Source organism: Pelophylax lessonae (assembly GCF_965119305.1).
Source record: "Pelophylax lessonae genome assembly, chromosome: 4".
NCBI lineage: Eukaryota > Metazoa > Chordata > Amphibia > Anura > Ranidae > Pelophylax > Pelophylax lessonae.
The window spans coordinates 403,211,930-403,233,506 of NC_138771.1; the positions used below are offsets into that span (position 1 = coordinate 403,211,930).

General features: G+C 45.5%; 1 protein-coding gene across 1 annotated transcript in view; it reads left to right on the forward strand.

The window, feature by feature from the left end:
• Positions 1-21,577, forward strand: part of JADE2 (jade family PHD finger 2) — an 829,642-nt gene that overhangs the window by 523,662 nt on the left and 284,403 nt on the right. Inside the window, exons 7-8 of the mRNA XM_082255681.1 lie at positions 18,214-18,381; positions 18,999-19,115. Of these exons, the coding sequence (XP_082111807.1) occupies positions 18,214-18,381; positions 18,999-19,115 (285 nt within the window). The remainder of the gene's footprint in view (positions 1-18,213; positions 18,382-18,998; positions 19,116-21,577) is intronic.

Here is a 21,577-nt window from a genome sequence, read left to right on the forward strand (position 1 = left end):
CCAAACGGCGCCATTTTGCCTACACTCGCTCCGGCCGCATGTTCTACATGCATGGCGGCCATTTTCTTGTAGCCTCCCATAGGCTTTCATAGAGCGCCCTGGCAGCATCACTTCCTCTTCTCCAGGAACACCGATCAAGGCAGCAGCAGCGGCGAGGGTCTCCTCAGGTTTTATCCTCCCTATCCATTGCCTGTGTCAGTTTTATTGTCCCTGTGGGGGTCTCATTGTGCTTGTGTTGTGGTGCGGTGGGCTGCGCTCGCCGCGCGTGTTAAAGGGGCAGTTAACCCTTTATTATCCGGCATTGTTGTAGGGGCAATGGATTCTCAGGAGGGCAAATTTCCTACCGCCTTGGTGGAAAGCCAGGGGACCGCTGTTTCCCCCCCCCAGGGGGGGATTTGGCCACTATTGTGGCTGGCCTTGCTGCTCAGGTGCAGATGCTGGTGGCTGCTCAATCTACTAAAAGACCCAGAGTTACTCTTTCCTCTGATTCTGAGGGTGAAGGTGATGGGGTTGTTATGGCGGGGGCCTCCTTATCGGGGTCCCGCTCCTCCCTGGATCTAGTGGGGTCCGAGGTGGAGGCTGAAGTTGAAGGAGTTGATAATTCTCCCCCTGGCTCGCCTGAAGAGCTTGCAATCATGGATGAATTGATTGCTTCCATAAAACAAACGCTGCGTTTGCAGGATGAAGTGTGTCCCCCCCGCTGCCTTGGCGGCTTATGGGACGCAGAGAAAACGCAGGACGCCGCAGGTTTTTCCCTGCAATGATGATTTTCAGCGCGCTGTTAAGGAACAATGGCGCAATCTGCGCAAACCTTTTGCTGTACCAAGTAGGTTCAAGCTGCGTTATCCTTTCTCGCCTTCCACTGATGAGAGGTGGTGTGTGCCACCCCCAGTGGATCACGCAATTGCGGTTTTAAACAAATCCACTGCGATTCCTGCAGAGGATTCCCCGGTGTTCCGTGATGCCACGGATAGGAGATTGGAGTCTCTTGCCCGTCATACTTATTCTGTTACGGGTTCTATGCTTAAGGCTCTGTTTGCCTCTCTCATGGCGGCCCAGGCGGTCGCAAGTTGGACGCAGATGCTTCGGCGCGTCCTAGTGGCCGATTCGGCCTCGCCGGCGACCCTGGATATGGTGGATCAAATCCACCAGGGTGTCATGTATCTGTGTGATGCGGACTTGGACTTAGTCCCGTTGGCTGCACGTGTACACAGCGTGGCGGTGTTGTCTCGCCGCCTGGTTTGGTTGAAATGTTGGTCGGTGGACCAGTCTTCACGTAAGACCTTAGCCAATCTGCCTTATGATGGGTCTCGCCTTTTTGGGGAGTCCTTGGATGTGTTGATTAAGGGGATCACCGGAGGTAAGAGCACTCTCTTGCCCCATTTCCCCAAGGCTAAGGGGGCTTCTGGGAAGAAGCATGCTAATTTTCGGCCCCCTCAGGGGTCCTTTCGTGCCTTTCGGTCGCACTACAAGGGCAAACCGTTCAAAGGTCAAGGCTCTCAGAAGAAGCCCTGGTCTGGTAAACAGAAGTCCGGTCAATCCGGATCCGCAGCCCATAACAGTGCGGCCTGAAGGGGCGCCCTCACCCAGTTTTGGGGTGGGGGGACGCTTGCTCGGTTTTCTTCAGCCCTGGTTGGCCCGCGTGCGGGACAGATGGGTTCAGGAGATCGTTCGATCTGGTTACAAGATCGAGTTTCTCTCTCGGCCGGAGAGCAGATTTTTTCCCTCAAATCTTCAACTGTCTCCAGAGCGTTTACGGGACCTGCACCTGGCGGTGCGGGACCTGAGGGCTCAGGGAGTGGTAGTTCCGGTGCCTCATCGGGACAGATTTCGGGGGTTTTATTCCAATCTGTTCACCGTGCCCAGAAAGGAGGGCAAGGTTCGTCCAATTCTGGACTTGAAGGCTCTGAACCGCTCTGTGCGGGTTCGCAAGTTCCGCATGGAATCCCTGCGGTCGGTGGTGGCTGCCCTGGTTCCAGGGGAATTCATGGCCTCCATCGATCTGAAGGATGCGTACCTTCACATCCCCATTTTCAAGGGTCACCAGAGGTACCTTCGATTTGCCATTGCGGAGGATCACTACCAGTTCGTGGCGTTGCCTTTTGGTCTCGCCTCGGCTCCGCGGGTCTTCACCAAGGTGCTTGCACCGGTTCTGGCATTATTGAGGGCCCAGGGCATTTCTGTCCTGGGGTATCTGGACGACATTCTGGTTCGGTCTGCGACCAGCCAGGGTCTGGAGAAGGACCTGTCTGTCACGATGCAAACTCTGCAGGAGTTTGGTTGGACGATAAATTTTCCAAAGTCGACACTGAGTCCGTCGGTTCGTCTTCCCTACCTGGGAATGATCCTGGACTCGGTGCAGGCGAAGGTCTTCCTGCCGGAAGACAAACTCAGAACTCTTCAGGAGGAAGTCAGGTCCCTCAGGGACGTTCCACACTCGTCTCTGCGGACGTGCATGAGATGTCTGGGATTGATGGTCTCGGCCTTCGAGGCGATTCCCTTCGCCCAGTTTTACACGCGGGGTCTCCAAGCGGAGATCCTGTCCATGTGGGACGGGCGACCTCAATCTCTGGATCTTCAAATCTCGTTGAGTCATCGCACCAGAAGAGACCTTCTGTGGTGGCTCCAGTCCCCGATGGTGTCCGGGGGCAAATCGTTTCGTCCTATCTCGTGGACGGTGATCACCACGGATGCCAGCCTGTCGGGCTGGGGTGGTGTTCTGGGCGTTCTGTCCGCCCAGGGAACTTGGTCGGAGAGGGAGTCTTCCCTTCCGATCAACATTCTGGAATTGCGTGCGATAAATCTCTGTCTTCATCGCTGGACGGACCGGCTGCAGGGCTGCCCGGTTCGGGTGCAGACGGACAATGCCACGGCGGTGGCCTACATCAACCACCAAGGGGGCACCAGGAGTGCCCGAGCGGCTCGAGAAGTGGCCGACATTCTGTCTTGGGCCGAGACTCATGTCCCGGCGATAACGGCGGTTCACATTCCGGGGGTGGAGTACTGGCAGGTGGACTATCTGAGTCGCCAGACCCTGGATCAGGGGGAATGGTCTCTCCACCCGACTGTCTTCCAGATGTTGTGCGCGAATTGGGGTCTTCCAGATGTGGACCTGTTCGCGTCTCGTCTCAACTACAAGGTGAGAAGGTTCGTGGCAAGGATGCGCGACCCTCGGGCAGACGCGTCGGACGCGTTAGTGGCCCCGTGGCATCAGTACAGGCTGATGTACGCGTTTCCACCGATTCAGTTGCTGTCCAGGTTCCTTCGCAGGTTACACTCGGAACGCAGCACGGTGATTCTTGTGGCACCGGACTGGCCTCGCCGGTCCTGGTACGCAGACCTTGTGAATCTGGCGGTCGACGCCCCATGGCGTCTGCCTCTTCGAGACGATCTCCTGTCTCAAGGACCGATATACCATCCTGCTTTACAGTCTCTGGCTTTGACGGCCTGGCTGTTGAGACCGAGGTCCTGAAGGAGAAGGGTCTCTCCCCAGAGGTCGTTCATACTTTGATCAACGCGAGGAAGTCTTCCTCGGGGAAGGTTTATTACCGTACTTGGAAGGCCTATTTTGCCTGGTGTGAGTCCAGGGGGTTTTCACCCCGCACGTACTCGGTTTCCCGAGTGCTGTCCTTCCTTCAAACGGGTGTCGATCAGCGTTTGGCGCTGGCTACGATTAAGGGTCAGGTGTCTGCGCTGGCCGTTCTGTTTCAACGTCCCGTGGCTTCCAATTCCTTGGTTGGCACTTTTGTTCAGGGTGTGCGGCATCTGGTTCCTCCTAGGAGGGATCCTTTGCCCCCTTGGGACTTGAATCTCGTTCTGTCTGTGTTGCAACGTGCTCCTTTTGAACAGATCAGGGAGATCTCGTTGTCTATGCTGTCCAAAAAGGTCGCCTTTTTGGTGGCGATCACTTTGGCTCGCAGAGTGTCGGAGCTGGCAGCTTTGTCCTACAAGTCTCCGTATCTGGTTGTTCATTTGGATAAGGTGGTCTTGCGACCTAATCCTTCTTTTCTTCCGAAGCGAGTTTCGGAATTCCATCTTAATGAGGATATTGTCTTGCCTTCGCTGTGCGCGAAGCCTAAACATCCAAAGGAGGTGAGATTACACTCTCTGGATGTTGTGCGGGCGATAAGGGTTTACCTTAAATCGACTGAGTCTTTTCGAAAGACGGACTCCTTGTTTGTTCTTCCAGAGGGTCCTCGGAAGGGCATGGCGGCGTCGGCCTCTACCATCGCCAAATGGATCAGGCAGACCATTGAACAGGCCTATGCCTTGCAGGGGAAGGTTCCCCCTGTGCCTGTGAAGGCGCACTCTACTAGATCTCTGAGTACGTCTTGGGCCTGTCGTCATGGGGCTTCTGTAGCCCAGGTGTGTAAGGCGGCGACTTGGTCGACCGTACACACTTTCACAAAATTCTACAAAGTAGATGTTCAGGCATCGGCGGATGCTTCCTTTGGCCGCAAGGTTCTTAGTGCGGCAATTCCCTAGGGTCCCTTGTTGGGGACCTCTGGCTGTTGGGATAAGTTTTTTATCCCATGGTTATTTGTCTTTTCCTGGGTTGTTGCTCCTGTTGAGCACTTGTTTTTTCCTGTTGCCCAGCTGGTTTCCTTCCTTTGGTAAGGTTCCTTTCTTTGATGCGGAGACTGCGTTGCCTTTTCGGCGCGGATGCGTTTCCCACCCCTCATGTTTGCACTGCTTTGGGACGTCCCCATATGTGACGAATATGAAGAGGCGGCGACTGTCGGAGGACGTAAGAGAAAACTGAATTTTTGTAAAATCTTACCTGTAAAATTCCTTTCTCTGAGTCCTCCGACAGTCGCCGCCCCCGCCCCTCTTTTGGGGTTTGGTTGTATACTCTACTGCTATTCCACTAAAACTGAGATATGGTTGCAGGAAGTAGGAGGGTATTGACTGAGGGGACCACCCCTTGAGGGTGGGATATGTTAAAAGCTTTAATGTTAACATATTCTGTTGCCTAGCTACTCCTTCGGAGCAAAGTCTAATACCCCCATATGTGACGAATATGAAGAGGCGGCGACTGTCGGAGGACTCAGAGAAAGGAATTTTACAGGTAAGATTTTACAAAAATTCTGTTTTTTTATGTCAGACCACTCCCTCCAGTACCTCAATATCACAGGTCCAGAAAAGGGTATAACACTGTATTTAATTCAATTTAACCTTTAAATCCTAAACCGCTCACTTAATAGAGTCCTGGGTGAAAGTAGGGTCTTTATGGCACTGAAAGTGTTAATCCTGTGGGGGGGGGGGATAAGTTGTAGCCCCTTAGCAAAGAAGAAGGCCACAAGTCTTCAGCTAGCTCTTTGGTGGTATACTGAAGATATCCTGATAAGCAGAGTGAAGTAAATTAGGCTGATGTGTCCTTGCAAGCAGGGTGATGTAAAGTGTGCTTGTGGTGTCCTGAAGCAGGATGAACACTGTTGCTGCTTGGCAGAGAGTAAGTGTAGCACAGTGTTGTTCAGGTTTCGGCAAAGAGGAAGACAACATTGTCTGCATGCAGTGTCCCTTGTTATAAGAGGGCAAGTGCCGGCTCACCAGTCCTAATGATTTTCTTTGATGTGAAGTGTTTTGAACACTCTACAACAGGCTTCTGTGGAGCCTTGCTCAAGCGATGGCAATCGAGTTGTGTCGCGGTGCGTTGCTGCCTGGCAGGATCTGGCATGGATGGGACGAGAGCAGCTTCCAGGCTTGCCGCTGGACAACCAGAAGTAGCTTAAAGGGGGATGCTCCTGTATACTGTGTGATGATTCACCCTCGGTAGCACAGGCTGCAACTCGGCCACAGTCTTAAACTGAGTTACTTGCTTGCAGATACAGGCCATGTTCCCAGAAGAGCAATCCTAGCCTAGTCCAGGCTTTTGATTACCTCCTTCAGCCTTCTCCTCTCCCTGTCCAGCCGGCTGGTACTTGTAGTCCATTATAGTCTGACTTGACATTACAGACATTACAGTGCAAACCCTGGTTCCTTGGACTACAAATCCCAAGATGCTTTGTTTCACTCTCTGGTATTTTTCACCCTGCTGGCAGGATGTGATGACAAAGTCCAGGCTGAGCATTAACCACTTTACCACTGAGTACCGTAGTACTACTGCGGCAAAGTGGCTCGTTATCGTCTGACGACGTAGTGCTAGGTCGTCAGACACTCCCCTTTCTCGGCGGCGCGCGCGCGCCCCCGGAGGCTCGCTCCCGCTGTATTCATTCACAGCGGGAGTCGGGCCGGGGGAGGAGCAGCGGCGATCGCCTCTGCTCTTCCCCGATCATCGGGGATCTAGTGTGGAGATCCGCCTGCTTGTGTAAACACAAGCGGGCGGATCTCCCAAGTGACAGGCAGGGTCAGATTGCAGGGTTCAGCATAGCTGAACCCTGGATCTGTCCTTGTGTCACACAGTCACCTCCCCCCCCCCCCCCACACGTCTGTAAGCACCAGGCATACATTAACCCCTCCCTCTCCAATAAAATTAACCCCTTCCCTGCCAGTGTAATTTTTACAGTAACAGTGCATATATATAGCACTAATTACTGCAGTAATTAGTCTGGTACCCCCAAAAGTGTCAAAAATGTCAGTCAAGGGTCCGATCTGTCCGCCGCAATGTCGCAGTCCCGCAAAATAAATCGCAGATCGCCGCCATTACGCGTAAAAAAAAAAACACCAAAAATTACAGAAATCTTTCCCTTTGTTAGTAAACGCAATAACTTTTGCGCAAACCAATCAAAATACGCTTATTGTGAATTTTTTATACCAAACATAGGTAGCAGAAAACAAATTGGCCAAAAATTTAAAAAAATTTGGATTTTTACATTTTTTTGGGGGGAATTTCATATAAAAAAATGTGAAAAATATTGTTGTTTTTTCAAAATTTACGCTCTTTTTTTGTTTATAGCACAAAAAGTAAAAATCGCACAGGTGATCAAATACCACAAAAGAAAGCTCTGTTTGGGAAAAAAAGGACGTAAATTTTGTTTGGGTATGGCCGTCGCACGACCGCGCAATTGTCAGTTAAAGTCGCACAGCGCCGAATCGCAAAAAGTGGCCCAGACGTAAGACAGCAAAATCCTCTAGTGGTAAAGTGGTTAAAGAGAAACAGTCTCATCTACAGTAAATGCTACAAAGTGTCTCCTGATAAGGCAGGCAATGCTAGCCAGCTCCTGGCTACGCTTGCATGTATATTCACAACATATGTGAATGTGGCTAGGCTGATTCCTGGGTAATATTTCATTGTGTAAATCTAGCCAGTTGGGTTAATAGAACATGGTGCCATGATGTTGACTGACGTTTCTAATTCTGTTCCAGTTCCAGATAGTGATATATTACTTTTTTTCATATAAAAGAAAATAAAGCAAATGCATATGTCTTAAAGTGACACTAAATTCTGTTGTTTTTTTTTTTTTTTTTATCTATTTAACTATGTATTCTTAACATTTCTAATGAGGACCTTCTTAACTCCTCCCAAATTCCTTTTTTATATGCTGTCTGGTTACTTACTGTTAGAGTGTAGCTATGGTTGTTATTTATAGTCCCACTGTATGGAAGAACATAGCCACCCTTTCTCGCTCATTCCTGAGATGGACTATAGGATTTGCGGTTTGCAAAGAGCATGACTGCAACAATCGTTCACTGCTCGTTCTAAACAAATGAAGGTGAGGGATAAAAGGAGAAGTTCAGTAGCTCACAGTGAATGTAACAAGGAGGCACAAACATGATGAGCAACAATTTCATAATAAAATAGATTACAGGGCTATTAATGTAGCACCAAGCGATTCTCAGCAGAGAGCGAGAGAACCCCACCAGACTAATCACCAAGCAGATACAGGCACCTGCAGCCACCAGGATAATCTGCACTCCACATGTGGTGATCAGGAAGTGAAAGGATCCAGGAGTTAGTACCAGGGGATGTGGAGGGGCTCCTGCCGCCGAAATTGCCGCCCACAGGGCTCCACTGTCATGAAGGCAAACCACAGCAAAATGGCCGCCGGACTACACAAACCTGTCCACCGTGCATAGAAACACACAGGCTACAACAAAATGGCGCCCCCCGCGTGGCACCACAGTGCTTACAGGGACCCAGGAGGGAACCCAGGCCTCAATGACAGACCCAAGCAGGAACAGTCGATCATCCGTTTGCCAGCGGTGCACCCCCCCTGCCCCCATCACCAGAATAGCACCCTGCCCCAACCTCAGGAGCTGGACCAGACCAACCAAACAGCTACAACCTATGTCGAGGGGGAGGGGATAGGATGGGGGGACAGATAAAAAGGGGGCTGCCTGATGTTAAAGGGGGGAACCCGGGGGTCCGACCGTCCCAAGGAGGGGCCCACGTCCACCCCAGAACCCTCTAGGGGGAGAGGGGGGACAGCTACTCACCATACCAGGAACCAGGCGGGCCCAGCTCCAGACAGAACCCCTCTCCATAGAAATGGGGGGGGCTGTCGACCAGGAGGAACGCTGTGACTCAGGCCGAGACACGGACGTATGCGACCTCGTGAGGCATTTACCTCACAGGCCAGCCCCTATCCAGTGGGGCTATGTCGCGGCTGACCTAGCGCGGAGCTGAGGTCTGCACGCGCTCGCTGGCCAGACTGGGGTGACCACTGGATCTATATTATCCAGCCCGTTGCCCAATCCAGCAGTTGATTGTAGATCTCACAGGAAAAAAAAAAAGGAGAAAAAATTTCTATCTAAAAACAAAAAAATTTGCCAGGACCAGAGATCCCAGCAAGGAACAAGGTCCTTACTCCTGACTAAGCAGAAAAAAAACTCAGTGCCTATAGCAGAGAGTGGGATTATACCCCCTCGGACTGCCCATGGGCGTAGCCAGACTTATTTTCTGCCTAGTGTCCTACTCCGGTAGGGGGCAGTATAACCTAGCAGTTATGGGGATCAAAAGCTGTATCCGTCATTGAACGAAAGAGAAATAAAAGTATCATTCAGTGTCACTTTACATTGGCTATACATAGTTAGGTTCCTTTAACATGGGAGGTTCGCCTGCTTCATAAGTTTAGTCATGTTTTTTCAAAGAAAAAACTAAATCAGTTTTTTGGCAGTTTACTTCAGTTTTTTTTATCAGTTTACATCAGCATTGACATACATTTTTTGCATCCACTAGCTGGAGTCCTTAACCACTTCTGGACTGGACGATTTTCCCCCTGAATGACCAGGCCCTATTTTGGGATTCAGCACTGCTTTAATTTAACAGACAATTGCGTGGTCGTGCGACGCTGTACCCACATAAAATTGGTGTCCTTTTTTTCCCCACAAATAGAGCTTTCTTTTGGTGGTATATGATCACCTGTGCGATTTTTATTTTTTTGCACTATAAACAAAAAAAGAGTGACAATTTTGAAAAAAAAAAAAAAACAATATTTTTCACTTTTTGCTATATAACATTCCCAAAAAATCAAAATCAAAATGTTTTAACATTTTAGGCCAATTTGTTTTCTGCTACATATTTTTGGTAAAAAAAATCACAATAAGTGTATTTTAATTGGTTTGCGCAACAGTTATCGCGTCTACTAACTACGGAAAATATTTGTCATTTTTATTGTTTTTTTTTTTTTTTTTACTAGTAATGGCGGCGATCTGCGATATTTTCAGGACTGCGACATTGCGGAGGACAGATCGGACCCCTAACTGGCATTTTTTACACTTTTGGGGGTACCAGTGACATTACTACAGTAATCAGTTCTAAAAATATGCACTGTTACTGTAATAATGCCACTGGCAGGAAAGGGGTTAACCCTGTTTGTGATCAAGGGGTTAAATGTGACCCTAGGGGAGTGATTCTAACTGTGGGGGGGTTGGGCTTGTGAAATGATCAGAGACATGCGATCCTGTATAGCAGGATCATTTGGTCTCTGTGATCATTGCAGGGAGGAGGACGGTCGGCTGTGTTTACATCAGCCAACCGTCCTTTTCTCTCAGCGGGGAGAGATCGAGGGTGTCAGGCGGCAATCGGACCCGCCTGACACACGCGCTGGCTTCCCCGCTGATGTTAGGGGGTGGGAGCACGCCGGCAGCGACGCACGCTCGCCCCTAGCTCCTCCCAGGCAAATGACGTACCCCTACGTGGTTTTGCCTGTGAGAGCCACTCTGCCGCCTTATATATACAGTATGCGGTCGGCAAGTGGTTAATAGGGCTAAAACAATTAATCAACATAATCCATTTGGAAAAAAAGTGTCAACTATTGTCATAATCGATTAATTGGCAAGCTGATTAGTTGGCCTGCGTACAGAATGCATTATTTGTTTACATACAGTGGGTATATTTAAGAATCACATTTTGTTGCTTTGCAGCCTGAAATAAAGACATACACAGTTTACAGTTTAAGAATAAATGAGTTGGAAAAAATATCACCCCCTTATGTCAGTATTTTGTTGAAACACGTTTTGCTTAAATTACAGCCTTTAATCTGTTGGGAAATTACTCTACTAACTTTGCACATCTTTAATTTACAATATTTGCTCACTCCTCTTTGCACAGCTGCTCAATTCCAGTTAAATTTGATGGTGACCGTTTTTGGACTGCAGTCTTCAAGTCATTCCACAGATTTCCAATGGAGTTTAAGTCTGGGCTCTGACTGGGCCATGCAAGGAGATTCACCTTTTTCTCTTTCAACCACTGTGTGGTCATTTTTGCTGTGTGCTGTGGGCAGTGGTGTATTTAGGTTTTGTGCTGCCCTAGGCCTGACTAAACTTGGGCACCCCTAATTTAAATATGACCCACCCCTTCCTGTAAAGGCCACACCCCTTCCTGTTTATGACCCACCCTGCCATCTGTAAACCACAGACCACAACCACAGTCTATCAATGCCCATCAGTGTAGCCTCATCAGTTCCCATCCGTGCAGCCTCATCAGTAGCCATTAGTACAGTCCCATCAGTGCCCACCAGTGCAGCCTATCAGTGCCCATTAGTGCATCTCATCAGTGGCCATCAGTGCAGCCTCATCACTGGCCATCAGTGCAGCCTATCAGTGCCCATTAGTGGAACATATCAGTGCAGCCCCATCAGTGAAACTTATCAGTGTAGCCTAATTAGTGCCCATCAGTGCAGTTTATCAGTACCCACCATTGCCGCCTCATCAGTGGAAATCAGAGCAACATACTAGTGCCCATCAGTAAAGCCTATTTGCGCCCATCAGTGCAGCATACCAGTGCTGCCTTATCAGTGTAGCCCCATCAGTGAAGCTTATCAGTGCCACCTCATCAGTGCCTCCTGGACCTTGCCCTCTGGCCAAATTTGCCCCATAGGACTGGCACTATACTAAAAGTGTAGCGCAAGCCGGCAGGGACCCTTTTCATGCGGAAGCTGGGAGGAGGCTGTTTTTTTTTTTCGTATGGGGGGGGCAGCTTTTTGCTGCCCCCTTCAAAGTGCCACCCTAGGCCTGGGCCTTGTTGGCCTAGGCCAAGATACAGCACTGGCTGTGGGTCATTGTCATGTTGGAAGGTACACCTTCTTCCCATTAAGAGTTTTTCTGGCAGAGGGCAGCAGATTTTCCTCAAAAACGTGATATTTTACCCCATCCATTTTCCTTCTTTCCTGACAAGTGCTCCAGTCTATGCTGCAGAAACCTCCCCCCCCCCCCCCCATCCCCGCCCATAACAGGATATTACCACTGCCATGCTTTACTGGGAACAGTGTTATTTGGATGGTGAGGTGAATTGGACTTCTGCCAGACATATCGTTTGGTGGTGAGGCCAAATATTTAGGTTTTAAAATCATCTGACCACCTTCAATGCACCTTGAAGATTCTAAGGCCACATGGAAAAAGGTATGACTAAAATTGAATTATTTGGCCTCAACACCAAACAATACAGTACATCCGGAAAGTATTCCCTTTTTCCGCATTTTATTACGTTGCAGCCTTTTTCCAAAATAAATTAAATTAATTATTTTCCTCAAAGTTCTACAAACATTACCCCATAATGACAACGTGAAAGATGTTTGTTTGAAATCTTTGCTAATTTATTAAAAATAAAAAAGGAAAGAAAATGTACAAAAGTATTTGCAGCCTTTGCTCAATACTTTGTTGAAGCACCTTTGGCACCAATTACAATATACTCTTTTTGAGTATGATGTTACAAGCTTGGCACACCTATTTTTGGGCAGTTTCTCTCATTCTACTTTGCAGGACCTCTCAAGCTCCATAGGGTTGGTTGGGGAGCGTCCGTGCAAAGGTATTTTTAAATCTCTCCAGAGATATTTAGTCAGGTTCAAGTCTGGACTCTGGCTGGGCCACTCAAGGACATTCACAGTTGTTATATAGCCACTCCTTTGTTATCTTAGCTGTTTACTTAGGGTTGTTGTCCTGTTGGAAGATGAACCTCCCCCCCCCCCCCAGTCTGAGGTCCAGAGCATTCTGGAGCAGGTTTTCATCAAGGATGTCTCTGTACATTGCTGCCTTCATCTTTCCCTTGTTGCTGCCTTCATCTTTCCCTTGATCCTGACTAGTCTCCCAGTTCCTGCTGCTGAAAACATCCCCACAGCATGATGCTGCCACCACCATGCTTCACTAAAGTGATGGTATTGACCAAGTTATGAGCAGTGCCTGGTTTCCTCTAGACATGACGCGAACCATTCAGGCCAAAGGGTTCAATCTTTGTTTCATTAGACCAAATAATTTTGTTTTTCATGATCTGAGAGTCCTTCAGGTGCCTTTTGGCAAACTCCAGGTGGGCTGTCAAGTGTCTTTTACTAAGGGGTGGATAATATTGCAAAGTCTAGATATGAAAAGCTAGAGACAAATCCCAACATACCAAAGGCTGTAATTAAGTTACATAGTAGGTGAGGTTGAATAAAGACCATAGTCCATCCAGTTCAACCTGTGTAGGTGTGTGTGGCCGTAATCAACTCTCATACCCCTGAATGTTTTTCTCCTTGAGATGTACGTCTAAGAGTCTTTTGAAAGCCACCATACTTCCCGCAGAAACCACCTCTTGTGGTAGAGAATTCCACAATCTTGTAGCCCTAACAGTAAAGAACCCCCCACATTGCCTGAGGTTAAAACGCTTCTCCTCCAATCGCATTGTATGCCCCAGAGTCCTCATGCAATCCTTTCGACTGAATAGCTTTTTTTCTATGCTGTGCGATTAATCTGATCCCTGGAGCACCTCTTCCCAAAGGAAGGACTTCTCCCCTGTCTCTGCCTGAACAAAAGTCCATTGAGGAATATGTCAAGGCTTATAATCTGGTTCGAATTAGAGAGGGAGATGAGTGGAAGACCGCTTTCAACACCCGCAATGGACACTATGAGTATCTAGTTATGCCATTTGGACTCTGTAACGCTCCTGCTGTCTTCCAACGTTTCATGAATGACATTATTCATGACTTCAGCAACAGTTTTGTGATAATCTACCTGGATGATATCTTAATTTTTTCCAAGACTCACCTTGAGCACTGCTCACATGTAAGGCAAGTATTACAGCGGCTGAGAGAAAAACACCTTTATGCAAAGATTGAGAAGTGCAGTTTTCATCAAAACCAGATATCTTTTCTTTGATACATCATCAATAGTGTCGGTTTCCAAATGGACCCACAGAAACTTTCTGCTGTCTTGCAATGGCCCCAACCGACCACTTTGAAGGGACTCCAAAGCTTTCTGGGGTTTGCAAATTACTACAGGCGTTTCATCAAGGGTTTTGCCTCCATAGCTGCCCCCCTTACTGCTATGACTAGGAAAGGCACCAATTGCAAACTGTGGCCCTCAGAAGCAGAATCAGCTTTCCAGCTTTTAAAAGGTATGTTCAGCAAGGCTCCAATTCTTCAGCATCCAAACCCTGATCTCCAGTACATAGTTGAGGTGGATGCCTCTGAGGTAGGAGCAGGTGCTGTGCTGTCCCAGAGACAACCTAAGACCGGGAAGATTCATCCAGTGGCGTTTTTTTCTAAAACGTTTTCTCCTGCGGAGATGAATTACGATGTTGGGAATCGAGAACTACTGGCTATAAAACTTGCATTAACCGAATGGCGACATCTTCTGGAAGGGGCTCTAAAGCCTTTTTCTATCCTGACCGACCATAAAAACCTGCTGTATCTTCAGTCTGCTAAACGTTTGAATTCACGTCAAGCTCGATGGGCTCTCTTCTTCTCTCGTTTTAATTTTGTCCTTTCCTATGACCCTGGGCATAAGAACAGGAAGGCAGATGCTCTTTCCGGACAGTTTGTTACTTCTGAAGAAGATCAACCTACCGATCAATATATAATTCCACCTCACAAGATTGTCTCACAGATCTCTGCAGCTATTTCCCAACAGTTACAGGAAACCCCGAATCCTGTTCCTCAAGGGCTGAAAGTACCACCAGGTCGCCTGTTTTTAGCCCCCCAGCCTCAGGAAACCTGCACTCCTCTGGGCACATGATGGAGTGTTATCTGGTCATCCTGGTGTCACAATCACTCTCAAGACCTTGCAGCGCCATGTTTGGAGGCCTCATATGAAAAGAGATGTTACAGACTATGTGGCTGTCTGTCCAACCTGTGCTGCTAATAAAGTACCTTGCACATTGCCTGCTGGGCTATTACAACCGCTTCCTGCACCTCGCCAGCCTTGGACCCATTTAACTATGGACTTCATTACAGAGTTACCCAAATCTGATGGCATGACTGCTATATGGGTTATAGTGGATCGCTTTTCAAAAATGTCTCATTTTGTACCACTCTCTGGATTACCTACAGCGGAAGCTCTGTCTACCCTCTTCCTTTCTCATATTGTGAAACATCATGGTATATCTACCAATATTGTCTCAGACCGCAGATCTCAGATCATTTCCCGATTCTGGAGAGCGTTTTGTAAGAAACTGGGAGTAACGCTCTCTCTCTCTCGACCTCACATCACCCGCAAACAGATGGTCAAACCGAACGCATGAACCAGACCCTTAAAAACCTATCTTCGGCATTACATCAACTCGCTACACTCAAATTGGTCTAAGTATTTGCCCTTGGCTGAATTCGCCATTAACTCTCGTTGGCACAGTGCCCTACATACCACACCATTCTACGCAGTCCTGGGATATCATCCTCAGATGATATCAACCTCCTCCTGTTCTTGTTGATGGACAACATGAGTTTGAAGTCTCTAAGATTCTGGATTCTAGAAGACGGGGTTGTGGCCTACAATATCTGGTTCATTGGAAAGGATACCCCATCTCAGACCGTTCCTGGGTTCCAGCTTAAGATTTTCATGCCCCTGCTCTCATCAGAGACTTCCATGCCTCTTTTCCTGCTAAGCCTCGCTAGGCCCCCGGAGGGTTTCCATTGGAGAGGGGGTCCTGTCATGCACCTGGGTGTCCTTGAACCGGGAGGTTCCCCGTTTCGTAGCTTGCAGCCTTATCTGTTGTGCCACAAAGAAGCTCTGGAGTTTTTGCAGTGATTTTCCAGCCTGATGCTTTACTTTTGGACTCACTAGCTCCACCTGCTGCCAGCTGTGAACAATGTACAATTTAACCAGCCCTTAAATAGCAGCACTTCCTGTTCCTCAATGCCCATTTGTTTTGGAATATCTTCCTGAGTGTGCGGTTTGCTCTTTTACAGACTATCGTGTATGAACTTTTGCCTGTATTCTTGACCTCTCTTCAGCCTACCTAATCTGTACTTCACCGCCAGCTTGTGTATGACTTCTGCCTGCCTGACCATTCTTTGGATTACGTTTGGATACCACTTTGCCCGATCTTTTGCCGGCCTGATCTCTGACTACGTTTTCGCCTGAATCCTCAGCACTTAAGCTCCACTTCGGACTTTACCTAACAGGTACCTAACATCACCCCTGCAAGATGTGTGTCTAAACTGGCGGCCTTATCCTATAAGGAACCTTTTTTTGGTAAGGTAGTATTGAGGCCTTAAAGCCTATTTTCTTTATAAGATAGTTTCAGCCTTCCACCTGAACCAGGGCATCCCCATTTTTCTGTTTAATTCCAGTACATCAAAAGAAACATTCCCTTCACTGCCTTGATGGATTTCATGCTGTACAAGTTTACAACTCTCAAGCACTGATCCTATTGAAATGACTGACTCTTTTTTTTCTATTCCTAATGATCCCTGTAACCATTTTTAATGGTTCAAATAGATGATTTTTCGAGTTTCCCTGTCAAGGCGCACTCGGTCAGTGAAAGCTTTTTGGGCTTTTAGATCTCATGCATCTGTTTTTTATGACCACCACTTCTTCTTCAACAGTCTTCTGTTACATCCGTTGTCACCAGAGCAGTAGAGTGAAAATATTCAATTGGGCTTCTACTTAAAGAGGGAATATCCCCCACTTTAGGGAGATTTTCCCTTTAATTTTGGTTGTAGCTCCATGACATGAAGTGAAGGGAATCCTCCCCAATTGGACAGCAAAAAAAAAAAAAGGTGCTCTATCTATTCTTTACACTCCCAAAAACAAACATTTTAACTTAGAAATGTTTTAATTTGAGAATCCTTTGTCATGACTTGTGAAGTGGAACATCAATAGAGAATAGCATTGCTAGTGCTATACTTATAACCTGTTACAACACTGAGACTTCAAAACATGTGGGAAATTAACCTCTTCTTTACATAATCGGGGAAAATCTTGCATTGTGAGGGGAGGATAGACTGTTCACCTTGTGAAATATGTTCTGTGACTATCTGCTGGAGTGTGATATTCTTGGTTTTGAAGTCATAATAAAATCCTCAATTATCCTTAATTTGCTCATCAGATCAGTGATGACACTGGTCTTCCCTAGGCTATAGTTGTACATATGTATTCCAGGTTCAATATCACAAATTGAAAACCTCCAAACTTATAAGGATCATTAATGCCTTACCCATTAAAGTGATTAATGATTTAAAAGCAGTGGCAGGTGCTAGTGTTGTCCTGATGAAAGCAGCGGTCTAATATGATTGCATAAATAAACCAAATAAATCATGCGCAAAAATATAAAAATGAGATGAAAATGGCCTTTGCCATTAAATATGAATGGCAACACAAAATGCACTGGTAAATAATTTATTTTAAAACTTGCTGGTTTCAGTTAATGCCATTTGCTGTATTAATAGTTTTCAAGCCTTACTGCTTGAGATGTACAGCAGATGATGACATTTAAGCCTAAACGTCCTTTTTATTACTTCTTTACAAGGGAAAAATTATGGCTTTTATAGACATATGTGCACATAGTCTGGAAGGCAGAGCAGAGAAGAATACACGGTATTTTAAAAATGCCACAATAACAATACCATGGGTATGCAATACCGCGATATATCGAATTACCGAAAACCGGCACATCTCTAGTTGCAGCAGTATTCATTCTAGTGCTGGTGCTCCTTTGCTGTATAAATATGGCACATTGTGCACTGCACAAAACCTTCAACCTTGCTAGCACTCATTATACTTGTTACAATATTATCCCCTTCGCACCTAAGGGTAAAACAAAACTTAATGGCTAAACCCAATTTTGCAACTTTAACATCTGTTAGTAAACCTGTACATATCGTCACAACTACTTTGTGCATCCAGGTGGATTATACCTTAGTTTTCTTTTTTTTTTTTTTTTTTAGGACAAGTTGGGCTTTCATTTAGTGGTAAATGATAATTGATATCTCCTGATTTTTTTTTTTTTGTAATTTAAGAAAAACTGGCCCAAAATAGTAAAAATAACAAACATTTTTTTTTAAAATGTAACTGTATATTTCTTTCTACCACCATAACCTACCACCAAAAAACAGCTCAAAATATGTTCTCCTTCTCCTGACGATCGCAGCGATACCACATATGTTTCGGTTAGTTGGTGTTTGTACCCGTAGTACAGCCCAAAATAGCACAATTAGCTTCTTTTTTTTTTTTTTTTAACCCTGCATAAAACGCCCTGACACTAATTGATACTAATTAAAACAAAAAAAAAAATCATATCCAAAAAAATACTGACCTTGATCTTTGACCCTAACCCAAAAACAAACCCTGGGGCTGACGTAGCTCAAACCCAAATCTAGGTGTTTTTTAAAAAATATTTATTTTTTCTGCACACACTTTTTTTTTTCTATCTCTGCAAAGACAGAGAGAGATACAATGTATCTGTCTTGTCTATTCACAGAGACAGAAAACATAGGGGCGGGCTTCGCAATAACTGATCATTGTAATAGCCAATTAGAGGCTATCACAGCAGTTAGATGACCTTATTTCCTAGCTGCCTAGATTCATTTTGCTAAGTTCTAGTCATAACTGCGGTGTTTATAATTTATTGTTTTCATTCTTCAGGCTTGTTACGGAATCTTGAAAGTTCCCACTGGAAATTGGCTATGTCGATCTTGTGCCCTTGGAGCTCAAGCTAAATGTTTACTATGCCCAAAGAGAGGTGGAGCTTTGAAGCCTACAAGAAGTGGGACTAAGTGGGTCCATGTCAGCTGTGCCTTATGGATACCTGAAGTAAGAAAACATGTGTGTTTACTGGAATGATAGTAGTTTTAAATGTGTGCAGACTTTCATTCTCTGCTTACATTTACCCTTCAGTTTATTCTATAAATATATAAAAGATATGTTCATGTATATGTAACATCCCTGAATTCTAGGCTTGTGCTGTACAGAAATGTCAGTGTGGCCCAAATAGACACTAAGGCCCACGTTTCTTAGAACTAAGCCATTTGGACCAGGAGGGATATACAGGAATATATCAGTGGAGGAACACCCCAACCTCCTGCTCTGCCAGTTTATAATCACTAGGTATTTTTATATTTACTGAGGCATTCAATAGGTAAAAAGGCAAAGCAGATATTTTTGCTTTGCTGATCCTCTAAGCTCATTGGTTCTGTCCGTCCAAATAAAAACAAAAAACTCTCTGCAATGCCTGATGAGAAGGAACTTACACTAGGTTTATGAGAAGACTTCTTTAAGAGAAGATTTTGTTTTTTGTAATAAACAATATATTTTTTTTGTTATAAATAATTATGTGATTTGTTAATGCTGGCATTACTAAATGAATGTGTAGGGCAAGTTTTAATGATAGGTTTACTTTAGGTGATAAACGATTCTTTGCCCTTATTCAGGTAAGCATTGGATGTCCAGAAAAGATGGAGCCTATTACGAAGATTTCACACATCCCGCCAAGCAGATGGGCTTTGTCATGTAGTCTGTGCAAAGAATGCGCTGGTACTTGTATTCAGGTATGTCATCCATTTCCTTGTTACTGTTAACATATGCTCCTCATCTGTTACACACCATTTGTAGTGATTGGTATAATCTGTAATTATTGGTAAAGTACTGTAAATAGGATTCAGACATTGCTATATATCTGACTAATTTTATACAGAGTATGACAGTAGGAAGATTAATATAACAGAACGCAATCATTATATGGGGCTGTATGTCACTGTTCAAACTTTACTGGTAGTTGCTCCAGTCTTGTCACTAAGAATTACATAAGCATTATCTAAACATACAAATAAGTCCACAAATAAATATTTAAAGAACATAAAAAGGTGGGTGACTGATGACTTGTCTTTTTTGACAGATAAAAGAGAACAGATGTAAGTTTTTGCACAGATTTAAAGCACTAGATCATTGTAGGACAAGAGTTTGAACCATTTTTCCTTAGACTAAATAAAATGGTCCGCAAAGGCTGCATCCTCCTTCCTTCTTTCTAGGTTCTATGGCCCTGGATGTAGAAATATTGGCTTGGCTGTGTCAATTTTGTAAAAATATTTTGTTGCTTTTTTGGGCCAGTAGTGACTAGAAATTTTGTATGAGATTGCTTTGTAGCCCCGACTCCCACTTACCAACACCTATCTAGGACAGGGCAGATTATGGGGTCAGGAAGATATGACCGGGTGTTAGAGAAGGATATCCAACAACTACTCTGATTCATTCAAGACCACAGAAGAGGTCCCTTTACTACTGAAATGCTTTTGTTGCTGTCTCTAGACTAGAGTCTTGTATTCTGTTACTTTTCCCCTCTAACTCCCTGGAATTGAACTAGTGAGGAAAAATAGAGCACATCACTAAAAATCAAACAGAAGTTCTAACCTTTCCCTATCAGGAGGGTGTTGAGATTTAAAGGTTAATTTCTATGTTAAACATGTTAAAGATATTAATGCAGTTAAATACACATTTGCACTATTATATAACACAATTGGGTGTATTTTAAATGCAACTGGTGTGTGCACCTGAATTTACCTTCATGTCATCTTCCAATAAACCCCTACACAGTAGGACAGTAGGAATGGGTGAAAGAATGTGAAACAAAATTATAACAGCGCTCAACACCTAAAGTGTTAGAAAAATGTGAAGTGTGTTATGCAGCTGCTGTGCATCCAAAACAATATTGGAAAAAGTATGTGTTACCAAATTAAAACAGCGCTAGCATGAAAATAAGATAAATATACCAATATACAAATAAAAGCAATAAATTAATATATTTAGTTATCCTTTAAACTTATAAAAGTCCTTCTTGATAAATATAGTGACTCTTAAAGTGCTTAAGTGCGGATCCTTATTCCTGGTGCAAAATATAATTAAGGTGCTCGGGTGCAAAGCCGTCCAAACAAATTGGTGCTCTTGTGAGTGGCCCTACAGGTCCCCTACTCACCACGATGTAGATATATCAGCGTGTGTAGTAGTATAGCGACTTGAGATATATAGGCCCCAGTATTGGTTCCAAGTGCCCTTGATGGGATCGCTCCGATAAGGCAATGATCGTATAGCCAGGATATGTAATAAAAAGAGGGGCCAATAGTGTAATACATACTGGTATTTATTCCCCAAAAATTACATGCTATACTTACAGACAAAGGTATTAAAATCACATTGAATACAGGTCGGAACACCGCAGCGGCGTGCGTTCCACGGAATCCAGGAAGCCGGACCGGAAGTGACGATGCGTGGTTCGTGCGCCGGAAGTTATGTCAACGCGTTTCACCCTTAGTGTGGGCGTTTTCAAATGGGTGAAAGAATGCCAGTCAGTACTAACAGAACCAATCAAGTTTTTCTGGAATATACAGGACTTTCAATCGAACTGTAGGTATGCTTACTGGAAGGCAAGGGATAAGGTATCCAACCCATTAAATACCATATCCAACCCATGAAATACTATGGTAATTCTCTAAAACATGTGAAGAAAGATACTGCCTAAGCCAACAAAGTTTGACCGACAAATGTAACATGCTTTAACATCAGTTTGAGATGCTTCTGAGATCATTCAGAATTTTTAGCAGGTGCAGCTGCATTTGAACTTCAGTGGATTTTACATTCCTGTACACTTGTATGGGGAGTGAAGTGGTTATGAGGCAAACAAAAGCCCTACATCTAATTGTAGCTTAAAAATAGCTAATGCTCTCAGAAGTGGCCCAGAACTATCAGAAATGGCCCAGAACCATAGCATATTATCATCACCACAAGCATCTGTTAAGATCGATCCTTACAGGTGTAAATGGTGGAGCCTGCCTAATAGCAAAGTCTGCCAGAGAGGCAGCTGAAACTAGCCAATTAGAGTTGACCAGGGAATCTGCTGTAGATTGCGCAGCAGCACTGGGAAGCAGCTGTATGATATATGGTGCAGCATGGAACACACAGCAGTATGGCAATACGGCTAGCAGTTCTGTATCGAGCGGGTGACTTTAGACGATAGTGC